This window comes from Anomaloglossus baeobatrachus, chromosome 7 (assembly GCF_048569485.1).
Source record: "Anomaloglossus baeobatrachus isolate aAnoBae1 chromosome 7, aAnoBae1.hap1, whole genome shotgun sequence".
Lineage (NCBI taxonomy): Eukaryota > Metazoa > Chordata > Amphibia > Anura > Aromobatidae > Anomaloglossus > Anomaloglossus baeobatrachus.
The window spans coordinates 171,081,783-171,098,507 of NC_134359.1; the positions used below are offsets into that span (position 1 = coordinate 171,081,783).

General features: G+C 41.7%; 1 protein-coding gene across 1 annotated transcript in view; it reads right to left on the reverse strand.

Annotated features, from left to right (window-relative positions):
* Positions 1-528: 528 nt before the first annotated feature.
* Positions 529-16,725, reverse strand: part of SF3B1 (splicing factor 3b subunit 1) — a 446,304-nt gene continuing 430,107 nt past the window's right edge. The window contains exons 21-22 of the mRNA XM_075319718.1: positions 16,090-16,306; positions 529-937 (exon numbers count right to left, since the gene is read on the reverse strand). Of these exons, the coding sequence (XP_075175833.1) occupies positions 779-937; positions 16,090-16,306 (376 nt within the window). The 3' untranslated portion in view covers positions 529-778. The remainder of the gene's footprint in view (positions 938-16,089; positions 16,307-16,725) is intronic.

The window sequence follows — 16,725 nt, forward strand, 5'->3', positions numbered from 1 at the left end:
TAACGGAGTGAAAGAGAAAAGTTGAGGCTCAGTGCAAAGCACTAGGTTGCAATAACATTGCATGTCACTCCCCCTATGGTAATGAACTACAGGCAAATTACAGTTCACGGCTGATGCAACCACAACAAAAGAAATTATGGTAGATGTCCGAATCTAATTTCCCAAACCTGGGTCTGCCATATTTTCTGTGTCGTGCGCTTGAGGCTTACACCATAGCAAATCAAACTGGCATACATCAGTGAACAATTTTTTTTAGGATAGTTTTTTTTTATATTCTTATGTTTTTGTATAGAATTAAAAATTGATAAAAAAATTGATACGTTCCATTTAAAGCACTTTTTATTCTTTGGTGGGTTATGCGCAAAGTACTGAGCTCAGGTTTGTAACATTTTAAAAGTGGTTTTGAATTAATAGATATTTCTGAAGGGCATTATATGTATCGGACAACCTCTTTAATACACGGGATGAGAGCATTTCTCGATGGTTATTTTCCAAAGGGGAAGAAGAAAAAATACTGACAAATTAGACTGCGTTTTACACAAAATGTTTATTTGCCTAAATACACATCCTGTTTTAGCACTAGGAATGTCAACCACAAAAAAAAACAAACGCAATCAGATACGGTATTTAATGACATCACAGCTTTCTTGGCCACATCTATGAATTTATTTAACATGAAAACAGACTTATCTAAAATACATGCTATAAAGCTTTAGTAGGTAACCATGAGTAATACTAAGCAAAAATTTTAAAAAGACAAGAGGAAACGTGGCAGGTTTTATAAGATGTAATCAAGCTCATAACGAATGTAAGTGTTCTTTTCATCATTGTAGATGCGAGGATAATGTGCAATGAGAGCATCTTGTGATCCAATATATATCGAATTGTAAATTTTCCAATAAACGTCTCTTACTTTTCTGGCTGGATGGAAAAGGCCCTGTAAAAATAAATAAATAGCTAGCACATCAATATCAGATAAGATTGAACATTATGAAATGGTGCAGCATCCAACAAGTTAAAACCTGTTTGATATAAAATTTTTTTACTATCAATCTTTTGGTGAACGCTCCATACAACTGATGACAAAACCGCATCGGTAATCAAGCATTTTCACCAGTTTCTATTGTAAACTTTTATTTGGGAATAGGTTTTCTTTTAGTTACCTACCCATAGTGGAAATAAAATATGTACCATTTGAAACTACGGCTTCTTGTAGATTCCATTCCCACCCAATAACAGCCGCACAAAAAACATAATAGCTACTTTGGCAGGGAAAAAAAAAAAATATAAAAAAAATCTGCATTTAAATCTGGCGTTACAAATCGCAAGGGAACCAGTCCCCCAGAGATCTACATAGGGGATAACTTTTTTTTTTTTTTAAAGTAATAGCTCATCCTTTATTAAAGGGCATTACAACAAATACTATTGTAAAATAATTTTTGTTGATTTTTTTTGACGAATTTAAAGGCTATGCACATCTTAGCACCTGATTTTTTACTAAAATAAACGTAATAAAAATGTTCCTAATTTATGTGTAGTGCAAAATTGCAGACCTATATTACAACAGTAGATAAACAACTTTGCAGTCTGACCTATCTTCTAAATCAGTGGTCTCAAATGCGGCCAGGTAAATTTAATTTGATGGATGAGCTGCATTCTTGCAGCATGAGACTTATTCAATTTTTGTCGGCTACACTTTCGGCATTACCTTTTCTAATGGTATTTATTTTATGGGTTGGTTCTGCCACATTTTTAGAGCTTGGGTCGTTCTGGATACCAAAAAGCACCAAAATATATACTTTCCTATAAATAAAAAAAACAGTATTTTAATGGTAATATTTTTTTTTTATTTTAACATCACAATAATCCACCCCGCAAGCTGCTGAGAGGGGGGGGGATGGGATTATTGTGATGAGAGGTTGGTGGCTCGTATCGCTATTGGCGTGCAGGGAGCTAGTGGTTCTCTGCTTTGCAATACATTTTAATTGAATGTGCATCTGAGGAGGCAAATTCAACTATTAACTGTGCTGGTGTTCGTAGGCCCCATTCTTCCCCAGTCACTCTGTGACTGTGATCATTAGGTCACTGGTCTGAGGAGCTACAGTGCCCTATGGGCCACTGAATGCAGTCCCAGGCCCACATGTTTGTGACCCATGCTCTATATATTCTTTTCTAATCAAACTAATTTTATTAGACACATTATAGTCATGGCAGATCATGGCATCATCAAGATACAATATAAATCAAGGTACACAATATTGTTTATATAACTAAAAAACAGCCCATCCCTTTCCCCCCCCCCCCCAGTGTGAAAAATTTGCAATACAAGTCACACCATATACAAGATCATGAAAGCAAACAAAGAGCAAATCACTGGCAAGCTCATCAGAAGCCACAGATGGACTTCAAATCCACTCACCCCATTGTTTACCAAACTTTGCAATGGCGCCTCTTTTGAAATATATTCTTTTGTCCATTAAAATGGTATTATTTAGGCTGGCAATTATCTCTGACATCCCAGGTAGGCTAGCGGCCAACCAGTGTCTTGCAATAGTTTTCCTCGTCTGATACAGAATTTTCGATATTGCGAGTTGTGTAGCAGCAGGGCCTTCCTCCTCTCCTACTACTCCCAAGATACCCAGTTTCGGGATCAAGGGTATATCGACATTGAATACTCTATCAAGTTGCCTATCTTTTCCCAGAGCAGGTAAATAGAAACACAACCAGAACATATGAAGCAAATCTGCAAGCGCCCTCCTGCACCTTGAACATTTATCACATTTATCGTCAGTTCTAAGTTTCATTTTAAACAACATTTTTAGGGTTCTATAGACCCGGTGGACCAGAAATAATTGCCACCTTCTCTGGGTTGTAATAATGGAAAGTGCTTTCATGGACTCTAGAATACTTTACCATTCAGTTGCGGTAATAGGACCAACATCCCTCTTCCATCCTAACTTTGTGCTACCCTTGGGGTCCCCCAAGATGCCCCTCAGCAAAACGTTATGCAATAAGGAGAGGATTCCCTTTGTAGCACTAGACTGTAATACACTTCCCAAGATCCCACTGTGTGAAACAGACAAGTATCATATGCCCCTGAATTTCTATGGCATGCCTCAATTGTAAGTACTTGGGAAATAAAAATCAGAGTTCGGCAGGCCAAAGTCGTGCTTCAGCTGGTCAAATGAGTAGAACTGTCCATCTGAAAAAAGCAGATCCACCCATCTCAAGCCCACCCTCCTCCATTCTCCAAACCCCTCCAATCACTTTAGCTCACCCAACCTGGAGTTATTCCATATAGGAGTACATCAAGTACATTCCTTTATACCGAGTAACTCTTTACAAGTATGCCATACATTGTGTAAAGGCCACGTCTCACTAATAAACATCGCTAGCAACATCGCTGCTGAGTCACGTTTTTTGTGACGCAACAGCGATCTTGCTAGCGATGTTGCTGTGTGTGACATCCAGCAACAACCTGACCCTGCTGTGAGGTCGCCGGTTGTTGCTGAATTTCCTGGACCATTTTTTAGTTGTTGCTCTCCCGCTGTGAAGCACACATCACTGTGTGGGACAGCGAGAGAGCAACAACTGAATGTGCAGGGAGCCTGCTTCTGCGGATGCTGGTAACCAAGGTAAATATCGGGTAACCAAGAAGCCCTTTCCTTGGTTACCCGATATTTACCTTCGTTACCAGCGTCCGCCGCTCTCACGCTGTCAGTGCAGACTCACTGCACACGTAGCCGGAGTACACATCGGGTAATTAACCCGATGTGTACTCTGGCTAGGAGTGCAGGGAGCCAGCGCTAAGCGGTGTGCGCTGGTAACCAAGGTAAATATCGGGTTGGTTACCCGATATTTACCTTAGTTACCAAGCGCAGCATCGCTTCCACGCGTCGCTGCTGGCTGGGGGCTGGTGACTGGTCGCTGGTGAGATCTGCCTGTTTGACAGCTCACCAGTAACCCGTGTAGCCACGCTCCAGCGATCCCTGCCAGGTCAAGTTGCTGGTGGGATCGCTGGAGCGTCGCTTAATGTGATGGTACCCTTAGTGTCAGGGTGGGAAGGTCACCTGCTTTGGTCTTAAAGAGATAAGCTTCAAGATAGGAGAAATCCCCAGTAGATGTTTAATTACTGGTTCCCTAATCTCCTGCTCCCCCTTACCCTTGCCCAGTTCCTAAGATATTGTAACTGGGCTGCTAGAAAGTAGTTCCAAGTGTGAAGTAACACTAACCCTCCCTGGTCTTTAGGCAACTGTAACTTTCTAAGTTTAATCCTATGGATCCCCTTTTTCCAAACCAAGTTTCTGAAGATGTTATGCATTCGTTCGAACCAGAATTTAGGGATCCAAATCGGGGCGTTGTGTAGTATATATAACATACTAGGCATGAGGCACATTTTAACAAGATTCGTGCTACCCAAAGTTGATAATGGGAGCTTCAGCCATGCCTCCACGTTATCCTTCATTCAACTCATTGGTGTGCACAATTTAGTACTATATAGTCACCCGGGTTAGTGGAGAAATATATGCCCAGGTATTTAAATTCCTGAACCACTGGAATATTAAAGAAAGTGGAGGAGGCTTGAGCAGCATAATGGACTCAGAGGCATCATTGTAGATTTTCTCCAATCTTTAAACCTGAATAGACCCCAAACTCCTCAATTAAATTTTGGACACATGGTAGGGAACTTTCAGCATTCCCAAGAAATAATACGCCACCTGCATTATTCTTTCTTCTTTTCCGTATCGAAACCCCTCTAGACCTGGATGGGCTCTCACTATAGTGGCCAGTGGCTCAATAGCGACCACAAATATTAGAGGAGACAGTGGGCAGCCTTGTCTGGTCCCCATAGACAACTCCAATCTATCAGACAGCAAACCATTTGCTCTTACTCTTGCCGTGGGGGCTCTGTATAACAACTGAACCCAAGCTATGAATTTTGGTCCAAATCCCATCTTCTGCAACACTATCTCTCTCTCTCTCTATGTATCTCTCTCTCTCTATGTATCTCTCTCTATGTATCTCTCTCTCTCTATGTATCTCTCTCTATGTATCTCTATCTCTCTCTATGTATCTCTCTATCTCTATGTATCTATCTCTCTCTCTATGTATCTATCTCTCTCTATGTATCTATCTCTCTCTCTATGTATCTATCTCTATCTCTATGTATCTCTCTCTCTCTATGTATCTCTCTCTCTCTCTATGTATCTCTCTCTCTCTATGTATCTCTCTCTCTATGTATCTCTCTCTCTATGTATCTCTCTCTCTATGTATCTCTCTCTCTATGTATCTCTCTCTCTATGTATCTCTCTCTCTCTATGTATCTCTCTCTCTCTATGTATCTCTCTCTCTCTATGTATCTCTCTCTCTCTCTATGTATCTCTCTCTCTCTCTATGTATCTCTCTCTCTCTCTATGTATCTCTCTCTATGTATCTCTCTCTATGTATCTCTCTCTATGTATCTCTCTCTATGTATCTCTCTCTATGTATCTCTCTCTATCTATCTCTCTCTATCTCTCTCTATGTATCTCTCTCTCTCTATGTATCTCTCTCCCCCTCTCTATGTATCTCTATCTCTCTATGTATCTCTCTCTCTCTCCCTCTCTATGTATCTCTATCTCTCTCTATGTATCTCTCTCTCTCTCTATGTATCTCTCTCCCTCTCTATGTATCTCTCTCCCTCTCTCTATGTATATCTCGCTCTCCCCCTCTCTCTCTGTATCTATCTCAATCTCTCTCTCTATGTATCTCTATATCTCTCTCTCTCTATGTATCTATCTCTCTATGTATCTCTCTCTCCCTCTCTAAGTATCTCTCTGTCCCGCTCTCTCTATGCATCTCTCTCTCTTTATCTCTATCTCTATATATCTCTATATCTCTCTCTCTCTCTATGTATCTCTCTCTCTATGTATCTCTCTCTCTATGTATCTCTCTCTCTATGTAACTCTCTCTCTATGTAACTCTCTCTCTATGTAACTCTCTCTCTATGTAACTCTCTCTCTATGTAACTCTCTCTCTATGTAACTCTCTCTCTATGTAACTCTCTCTCTATGTAACTCTCTCTCTATGTAACTCTCTCTCTATGTAACTCTCTCTCTATGTAACTCTCTCTCTATGTAACTCTCTCTCTATGTATCTCTCTCTCTATGTATCTCTCTCTCTATGTATCTCTCTCTCTCTCTCTATGTATCTCTCTCTCTATGTATCTCTCTCTCTCTATGTATCTCTCTCTCTCTATGTATCTCTCTCTCTCTCCCTCTCTATGTATCTCTCTCCCTCTCTATGTATCTCTCTCCCTCTCTATGTATCTCTCTCCCTCTCTCTATGTATATCTCGCTCTCCCCCTCTCTCTCTGTATCTATCTCAATCTCTCTCTCTATGTATCTCTATATCTCTCTCTCTCTATGTATCTATCTCTCTATGTATCTCTCTCTCCCTCTCTAAGTATCTCTCTGTCCCGCTCTCTCTATGCATCTCTCTCTCTCTCTTTATCTCTATCTCTATATATCTCTATATCTCTCTCTCTATGTATCTCTCTCTCTATGTATCTCTCTCTCTATGTATCTCTCTCTCTATGTAACTCTCTCTCTATGTAACTCTCTCTCTATGTAACTCTCTCTCTATGTAACTCTCTCTCTATGTAACTCTCTCTCTATGTAACTCTCTCTCTATGTAACTCTCTCTCTATGTAACTCTCTCTCTATGTAACTCTCTCTCTATGTAACTCTCTCTCTATGTAACTCTCTCTCTATGTAACTCTCTCTCTATGTAACTCTCTCTCTATGTATCTCTCTCTCTATGTATCTCTCTCTCTATGTATCTCTCTCTCTATGTATCTCTCTCTCTCTATGTATCTCTCTCTCTCTCTATGTATCTCTCTCTCTCCCTCTCTATGTATCTCTATCTCTCTCTATGTATCTCTCTCTCTCTATGTATCTCTCTCCCTCTCTATGTATCTCTCTCCCTCTCTATGTATCTCTCTCCCTCTCTCTATGTATATCTCGCTCTCCCCCTCTCTCTCTGTATCTATCTCAATCTCTCTCTCTATGTATCTCTATATCTCTCTCTCTCTATGTATCTATCTCTCTATGTATCTCTCTCTCCCTCTCTAAGTATCTCTCTGTCCCGCTCTCTCTATGCATCTCTCTCTCTCTCTTTATCTCTATCTCTATATATCTCTATATCTCTCTCTCTCTCTATGTATCTCTCTCTCTATGTATCTCTCTCTCTATGTATCTCTCTCTCTATGTATCTCTCTCTCTATGTATCTCTCTCTCTATGTAACTCTCTCTCTATGTAACTCTCTCTCTATGTAACTCTCTCTCTATGTAACTCTCTCTCTATGTAACTCTCTCTCTATGTAACTCTCTCTCTATGTAACTCTCTCTCTATGTAACTCTCTCTCTATGTAACTCTCTCTCTATGTAACTCTCTCTCTATGTAACTCTCTCTCTATGTAACTCTCTCTCTATGTAACTCTCTCTCTATGTAACTCTCTCTCTATGTAACTCTCTCTCTATGTAACTCTCTCTCTATGTAACTCTCTCTCTATGTAACTCTCTCTCTATGTAACTCTCTCTCTATGTAACTCTCTCTCTATGTAACTCTCTCTCTATGTAACTCTCTCTCTATGTAACTCTCTCTCTATGTATCTCTCTCTCTATGTATCTCTCTCTCTATGTATCTCTCTCTCTATGTATCTCTCTCTCTATGTATCTCTCTCTCTCTATGTATCTCTCTCTCTCTATGTATCTCTCTCTCTCTATGTATCTCTCTCTCTCTATGTATCTCTCTCTCTCTATGTATCTCTCTCTCTCTATGTATCTCTCTCTCTATGTATCTCTCTCTCTCTATGTATCTCTCTCTCTCTATGTATCTCTCTCTCTCTATGTATCTCTCTCTCTCTATGTATCTCTCTCTCTATGTATCTCTCTCTCTATGTATCTCTCTCTCTATGTATCTCTCTCTCTATGTATCTCTCTCTCTATGTATCTCTCTCTCTATGTATCTCTCTCTCTCTATGTATCTCTCTCTCTCTATGTATCTCTCTCTCTCTATGTATCTCTCTCTCTCTATGTATCTCCCTCTCTCTATGTATCTCTCTCTCTATGTATCTCTCTCTCTCTATGTATCTCTCTCTCTCTATGTATCTCTCTCTCTCTATGTATCTCTCTCTCTATGTATCTATCTCTCTATGTATCTATCTCTCTCTCTATGTATCTATCTATATGTATATCTCTTTCTCTCTCTCTATGTATCTCTCTATGTATCTCTCTCTATGTATCTCTATGTATCTCTCTCTATGTATCTCTCTCTATGTATCTCTCTCTATGTATCTCTCTCTATGTATCTCTCTCTATGTATCTCTCTCTATGTATCTCTCTCTATGTATCTCACTATCTCTCTCTCTATGTATCTCTACCTCTCTATGTATCTCTATCTCTCTCTATGTATCTCTACCTCTCTATGTATCTCTATCTCTCTCCCTCTCCCTCCCTCTCTCTCTATGTATCTCTCTCTCTCTCACTCTCTCTCTATGTATCTCTCTCTGTCCCTCTCTCTCTATGCATCTCTCTCTATCTCTTTCTCTCTCTATGTATCTCTAGTATCATAGTATCATAGTTTTTAAGGTTGAAGGGAGACTCTAAGTCCATCTAGTTCAACCCGTAGCCTAACATGTTGATCCAGAGGAAGGCAAAAAAACCCCAATGTGGCAAACAAGTTCCAATGGGGAAAAAATTTCCTTCCTGACTCCACATCCGGCAATCAGACCAGTTCCCTGGATCAATACCCTGTCATAAAATCTAATATACATAACTGGTAATATTACATTTTTCAAGAAAGGCATCCAGGCCCTGCTTAAATGTTAGTAGTGAATCACTCATTACAACATCATGCGGCAGAGAGTTCCATAGTCTCACTGCTCGTACAGTAAAGAATCCTCGTCTGTGATTATGATTAAACCTTTCCTCAAGACGTAGCGGATGCCCCCGTGTTCCAGTCGCAGGCCTAGGTGTAAAAAGATCTTTGGAAAGGTCTCTGTACTGTCCCCTCATATATTTATACATTGTGATTAGATCTCCCCTAAGCCTTCGTTTTTCCAGACTAAATAACCCCAAGTTTAATAATCTGTCTTGGTATTGCAGCCCACCCATTCCTCTAATAATCTTGGTGGCTCTTCTCTGCACCTTCTCCAGTTCAGCTATGTCCTTCTTATATATCGGTGACCAGAATTGTACACAGTATTCTAAGTGCGGTCGCACTAGTGACTTGTACAGAGGTAGAAGTATATTTTTTTCATGAACACTTATACCTCTTTTAATACATCCCATTATTTTATTAGCCCTGGCAGCAGCTGCCTGACACTGTCCACTAAAGTGAAGTTTACCATCCACCCATACACTCAAGTCTTTTTCTGTGTCTGTTTTACCCAGTGTTCTACAATTAAGTACATAATCATAAATGTTATTTCCTCTACCCAAGTTCATGACCTTACATTTATCTACATTAAACTTCAATTGCCACTTCTCAGCCCAATCCTCCAATTTACATAAATCTCCCTGTAATATAAAATTATCCTCCTCTGTATTGATTACCCTGCAGAGTTTAGTATCATCTGCAAATATTGAAATTCTACTCCGCATGCCCCCAACAAGGTCATTAATAAATATGTTGAAAAGAAGTGGGCCCAATACTGACCCCTGTGGTACCCCATTATGAACTGAGACCCAGTCCGAGTACGTACCATTAATAACCACCCTTTGTTTCCTATCACTGAGCCAGTTTTTAACCCAGTTACACATATTTTCCCCTATCCCCATTATTCTCATTTTATGTACCAACCTTTTGTGTGGCACCGTATCAAAAGCTTTTGAAAAGTCCATATACACAACATCCACTGCATTTCCCTGGTCCAAGCTTGAACTTACCTCTTCATAGAAGCTGATCAAATTAGTTTGACAGGATCGATCCCTCATAAACCCATGTTGATACTCTGTCATAAGGTTATTTTTCTTGAGATACTCCAGTATAGCATCTCTCAAGAAACCCTCAAGGATTTTACCAACCGTAGAGGTTAAACTTACCGGCCTAGAATTTCCTGGCTCAGTTTTTGTCCCCTTTTTGAATATTGGCACCACATTTGCTATGCGCCAGTCCTGCGGTACCGACCCTGTTATTAAGGAATCTGAGAAGATTAAAAATAATGGTCTATCTATCACAGAACTCAATTCCTGTAGTACTCTGGGGTGTATGCCATCCGGGCCCGGAGATTTGTCAACCTTAGTGATTTCGAGGCGGCGGCGTACTTCCTGCTGGGTTAAGCAGGTAATATTCAAGGGTGAATTTATGGCATCACTGGTCATGTCATCTGCCATGGCATTTTCTTGTATAAAAACCGTAGAAAAAAAGTCATTCAGCAGGTTGGCTTTACCCTCATCCCCTTCCACCATTTCACCAAGACTATTTTTAAGGGGGCCAACACTATCGCTTTTCAGATTTTTACTGTTTATGTAGTTAAAGAATATTTTAGGATTATTTTTACTTTCTCTCGCAATGAGTCTCTCTGTCTCAAACTTAGCTAACTTAATTTGCTTTTTACATATTTTATTTAATTTTCTATAATTATATAATGCCTCATCACTACCTACCCTCTTTAATTCTTTTAAGGCTTTCTGTTTTTCTTTTATTGCTTCCCTTACAGCTCTATTTAGCCATAGGGGTTTCCTCCTATTTCTAGAATGTTTGTTCCCATAGGGTATATTTTCTGCACAAGCCCTATTCAGGATGCTCATAAAAGTCTCCCATTTGCTTTGTGTACTTTTATTACTTAGTACATCATCCCAGTTTATTGCACTAAGATCATCTCTCAACCGTTTAAAATTTGCTTTCCTGAAGTTTAGTGTCCTTGTAGCCCCTCTACTATACATCTTACTAAAGAATACATGAAAACTTATTATTTTGTGATCACTATTCCCCAAGTAACCCCCAACTTGTATATTTGATATGCGGTCTGGCTTATTGGTTAGTACAAGGTCTAGTAGTGCTCCCCCTCTTGTGGGGTCCTGTACCATTTGTGAAAGGTAATTATCTTTCATTGTTATCAAAAATCTATTTCCTTTGCTGGAACTGCAAGTTTCTGTTCCCCAATTTATATCAGGATAGTTAAAGTCCCCCATAATAATTACCTCTCCGAGACTCGCTGCTTTATCAATTTGCTTTATGAGGAGATTCTCTACCTCTTCCATAATATTCGGCGTCTTGTAACACACCCCTATCAGTATTTTATTATTCATTCTCCCCCCCCTTATCTCCACCCATAGGGACTCTACATTCTCAGTACCCTCACATATGTTGTCACGCAGGATGGGTTTTAAGGATGATTTTACATATAGACACACACCTCCCCCTCGCTTATTTGTACGGTCATTCCTGAATAGGCTATAACCCTGTAAATTAACAGCCCAGTCATAGCTCTCATCCAGCCATGTCTCTGATATCCCCACTGTATCATAATTTTCTTCCAACAATATTAATTCTAATTCCTCCACCTTATTTGTGAGGCTTCGGGCATTAGTGTACATGCACGTTACGTATGACTCTGTACCTATATTCCTGCTTACTGTATTGACTGTCCTAACCCTTCCCCCCGTACCACCCCCAATTTCATTACTTGTGCCCTGGTCACTATCTGCACTACATTCCCCTTCCATAAAGTGAATACCCTCACCCCCCATTCCTAGTTTAAACACTCCTCCAACCTTCTAGCCATTTTCTGCCCCAGCAGAGCTGCACCCTCCCCATTAAGATGCAGCCCATCCCTAGCATAGAATCTGTAGCCAACTGAAAAGTCGGCCCAATTCTCCAGGAACCCAAAACCCTCTTTCCTACACCAATTCTTGAGCCACCTGTTAACCTCCCTGATCTCTCTTTGCCTCTCTGGTGTGGCTCGTGGCACAGGTAGTATTTCCGAAAATACCACCTTTGAGGTCCATGCTTTAAGCTTACAACCTAATTCCCTGAAATCATCTTTAAGGACCTTCCACCTACCTTTAACTTTGTCATTTGTGCCAATGTGTACAATGACCGCTGGGTCCTCCCCAGCCCCTCCCAGTAATCTGTCAACCCGATCAGCGATGTGCCGAACTCGAGCGCCAGGAAGACAACACACTGTTCGGCGATCCCTGTCTTTGTGACAGATTGCCCTATCTGTCCCCCTAATAATTGAGTCCCCCACTACCAGTACCTGTCTTGCCTGCCCTGCACTCCTATTCCCCCCCTTACTGGAGCAGACACTCCTCTGGCGTTCAGAGGTCATGCCTTGCTGCAGCAATGCTACCCCTGTAATGACATCCCCCTCATCTGCCAAGTTTGCAAACCTATTGGGGTGTGTCAGTTCAGGACTAGCCTTCCTAGCACTTTTCCCTTTACCCCCCTTGCTGTCACCCAGCTACCTACCTCACCGTCCTGCCACTCCCTACTACGATCCTCCCCCACATCTGACCCAGCAAGCTGCTGCTCAGTGAGCAGCACACTCCTTTCCATATTGCTAATGCATCTCAGAGTTGCCAGCTGCTCATTTAGATCCAGTATCTGGGCTTCCAAACGTGCAACTTGCGCACATCTCGAACAACAGTATGCACCCTCTCTCTCTCTATGCATCTCTCTATGCATCTCTCTCTCTCTCTCTCTATGCATCTGTCCCTCTCTCTGTCCCTCTGTCCCTCTCTCTGCCCCTCTCTCTGCCCCTCTCTCTGCGCCCCTCTCTGCGCCCCTCTCTCTGCATCTCTCTCTGCATCTCTCTCTGCATCTCTCTCTGCATCTCTCTCTGCATCTCTCTCTGCATCTCTCTCTGCATCTCTCTCTGCATCTCTCTCTGCATCTCTCTCTGCATCTCTCTCTATGCATCTCTCTCTATGCATCTCTCTCTATGCATCTCTCTCTATGCATCTCTCTCTATGCATCTCTCTCTATGCATCTCTCTCTATGCATCTCTCTCTATGCATCTCTCTATGCATCTCTCTATGCATCTCTCTATGCATCTCTCTATGCATCTCTCTCTATGCATCTCTCTCTATGCATCTCTCTCTATGCATCTCTCTCTATGCATCTCTCTCTTTATGCATCTCTCTCTTTATGCATCTCTCTCTTTATGCATCTCTCTCTTTATGCATCTCTCTCTCTGCATCTCTCTCTATGCATCTCTCTCTATGCATCTCTCTCTCTATGCATCTCTCTATGCATCTCTCTCTCTATGCATCTCTCTCTCTATGCATCTCTCTCTCTATGCATCTCTCTCTCTCTGTCCCTCTCTTTATCTCTCTATCTCTCTCTATATCCCTCTCTCTATGTATCTATCTCTCTCTATGTATCTCTCTATGTATCTATGTATCTCTCTCTCTATGTATCTCGCTCTCTCTCTCTATGTATCTCGCTCTCTCTCTCTATGTATCTCTCTCTCTCTATGTATCTCTCTCTCTCTATGTATCTCTCTCTATGTATCTCTCTCTATGTATCTCTGTGTATCCCTCTCTCTATGTATCTCTCTCTATGTATCTATGTATCTCTCTCTCTATGTATCTCTCTATGTATCTCTATATCTATCTCTCTCTCTATCTCGATCTCTCTATCTATCTCGATCTCTCTATCTATCTTTATCTCTCTATGTATCTCTCTATCTATCTCTCTCTCTCTACCTCTCTATGTATCTCTCTCTCTCTCCATGTATCTCTATCTCTATATATCTCTATATCTCTCTCTCTATGTCTCTCTCTTTCTATGTATCTCTATGTATCTCTCTCTCTCTCTCTATGTATCTCTCTCTCTATGTATCTCTCTCTCTATGTATCTCTCTCTCTATCTCTATCTATCTATCTCTATCTATCCACACATATTATATCTATATATACATACATACACACACACACACACACACATACCCACGCCACCGAATGAAAAGCCTTAGTGGCATCTAAAGAAAGAATAACCTTCCCCTCCAGTTCCGCTTGCAGGTTTATTAGAAAGAAAAAAAAAATCTAATATTAATTGTTGTAGACTTTGAAGGCATAAAGCCTGACTAATCGGAGTATATTACTGATGAGATAACTATTTCGGCGATTTGCAAGAACCTAAGATCAGTTAATAGGGATAAGGGCCAGTAGGAGTCAGGTTGTTCCTTGTCTTCACCCACCTTTGGTATCAGCGCTAGAGTGGCTTTATACAGGGAGTGTGGTAGGGTTCCATTTGCAAAAGCATCATTAATCATAACGAGATAGTGTTCTAACAGCGCCGGAAGACCATCCGCCCCTGATGGCTCCTCATTAGGCATCTTACAAATTGCTGACTGAATTTCTTCCACCGTGACTGGCCTATCTAGAAATTCCATTTCATCCCTCCCCAGCTTTTGAAGCTTTATCCCAGCCAGGTATGCCGCAAGATCTTCCTAAGAGTACTCAGGCCTAATGTCGGCATCACATGGTACGATATATCGGGCGATATGTCGTCGGGGGTCACGTCGTTAGTGACGCATACGCATATCCGGCATCATTAGACATATCGTACCGTGTGACACCTCTGAACGAGCAAAAAAACTCACCTTATCGTTGCTGTTGACACGTCGTTCATTTTCAAAATGTCGGTCCTTCTCCTGTGCTCCAGTTGTTCGTCGTTCCAGAGGCTGCACACATCGCTCCGTGTGACACCTTGGAAGCGACGAACACTGCTTACCTGCGTCCCGCCGGCAATGCAGAAGGAAGGAAATGGGCGGGATGTTATGTCCCGCTCATCTCCGCCCCTCCGCTTCTATTGGCCGGCCGGTGTGTGATGCCGAACGTCCCTCCCCCTTCAGGAAGAGTTTGTTCGCCGCCCACAGCGAGGTCGTCCGGGAGGTAAGTGCATGTGACAGGGGGTTAATGACTTTGTGCGCCACAGGCAACTAATTGCCCGTGACGCACAAACGACGGGGGCGGGTACGATTGCTCGTGGATCGCATGATAGATCGTCCCATGTGACGCCAGCATAAGACACATGGCATGAAAATCGGACCGAGTGGAGAGCGATAAAACATCGCATTCCACTCGGACCAATATTAGCCTGTGTGTCAGTACCCATGAGCGATTATTTTCTCGGCCCCAATCGGACCGAGAAAACGATTGCAGCATGCTGCGATTGTAATTCGAGACTCTTTCTCTCGCACACATTCAAGTCTATGGGGCGAGAGAAAGATTGCACTACACTCGCGGTACACCGGTGTACCGCGAGTGCAGTGCGAGAATGGCAATAGCTGGCAACGGAGAAGAGAGAAAGAGAAATCCCTCCCTCCCCTCCTCCGTGCCGGCCCGCCCGTCCTCAGCACTGGGCCGCCCCATGCAGCTGAGGTTCGATCACATGATTGGACCTAAGTCGCAGTGACACTTGCATGACACTCGGCTCCTGCTGTGCTGCCAGCGTGAGCAGAGTGTCAAGCGAAGATCACATTAGTCCCCGTGTGGCCCCTGCCTTCGAGAAATAGAGATCCGCATAAAACCTATGTAAGATCCGTAATATGTCCTGCGACTCTGAATGTAACACACCTAAGTTGTCTTTCAGCCCATAGAAAACTGCTTCTCTTCCTCTGCTTGCACATGCCTAGCCAGTAATCGGCCTGCTCTATCTTCTAACATACATTCAGTAATAGGCGGTGGAAAGAAAGGGAAAAAGAAAAGGCAACATAACTGATTGTGCAAATCAGATGCTGCAAATAGGTGCCAGTGTTATATTCTTTCAGTAAGGAGAGTACAATATGTTATATTTAAACTATAATTGACAGATTGTATTTACTTGTGTTGTTTAATATTATGTAGTTAAACCTTTTTAATATGTGCAGAGCAGCAATTAATGGCGGTTTAAAACCGTGATCATCACACAATATAAAAAACAGATTAGTTCAAATTTGTTTAGGGACATGTAGCAAACATTTAGGGGAAAAGTGGACAAAGATTTGAAACTCCGTTCCACGCTTTAATTTAAACTTTGCATAAGGAAATATTAAGTAAAGAACTGGAAATATTAAACTATGTTCTAGAAAGAAAACGACATTGAGAATAACTTTACCTGCAAGCAATACTGCAGCATTCTACACGGTCCAATAGCAACTCTAAGACCTTCCAGCGCTCCCATGACAGCTTGGATTACATGAGGAGAGGTTTCAAACACATTGGGCCATACGTAATTTAATAAATGGTTCAAAGAGTCCTCACAACCAAATCCATAAACACCTAGCGACATGTGCTGAACAACTGCACTTGCTGTTTGCCTATGAACAAGATCTCTGAAAGAAACATTAAAAATGGAATGATTATGAATGATCATGATGATTTAATATTTATTGTTTTCACCTACAAAATGAAAATGTTTCATATTATAAAATATAAACAAATATACATATATTCACATTATACAGACACAAACCACATTTTTTGGACTATAAGACGCACTGGAAAATAAGACGTACCCTGGTTTTAGAGGAGGAAAATAAAATTTTAACCCCTTCACGACCATGGACGGAAAGAGCAGTCATGGTGCCCTGGTACTTAAAGACCAATGACGGATCTTTCCGTCATGGCGAAATCGCGGCACCGGAGCCCCCGGTAACTGCGATCGGTTCGCACAAACCGCAGATTCGGGGAGGAGGGGAACTGTACCTGACCTCAGGAGGGGTGGGGTCTCCTCCCTGGACCTACGGAGGCT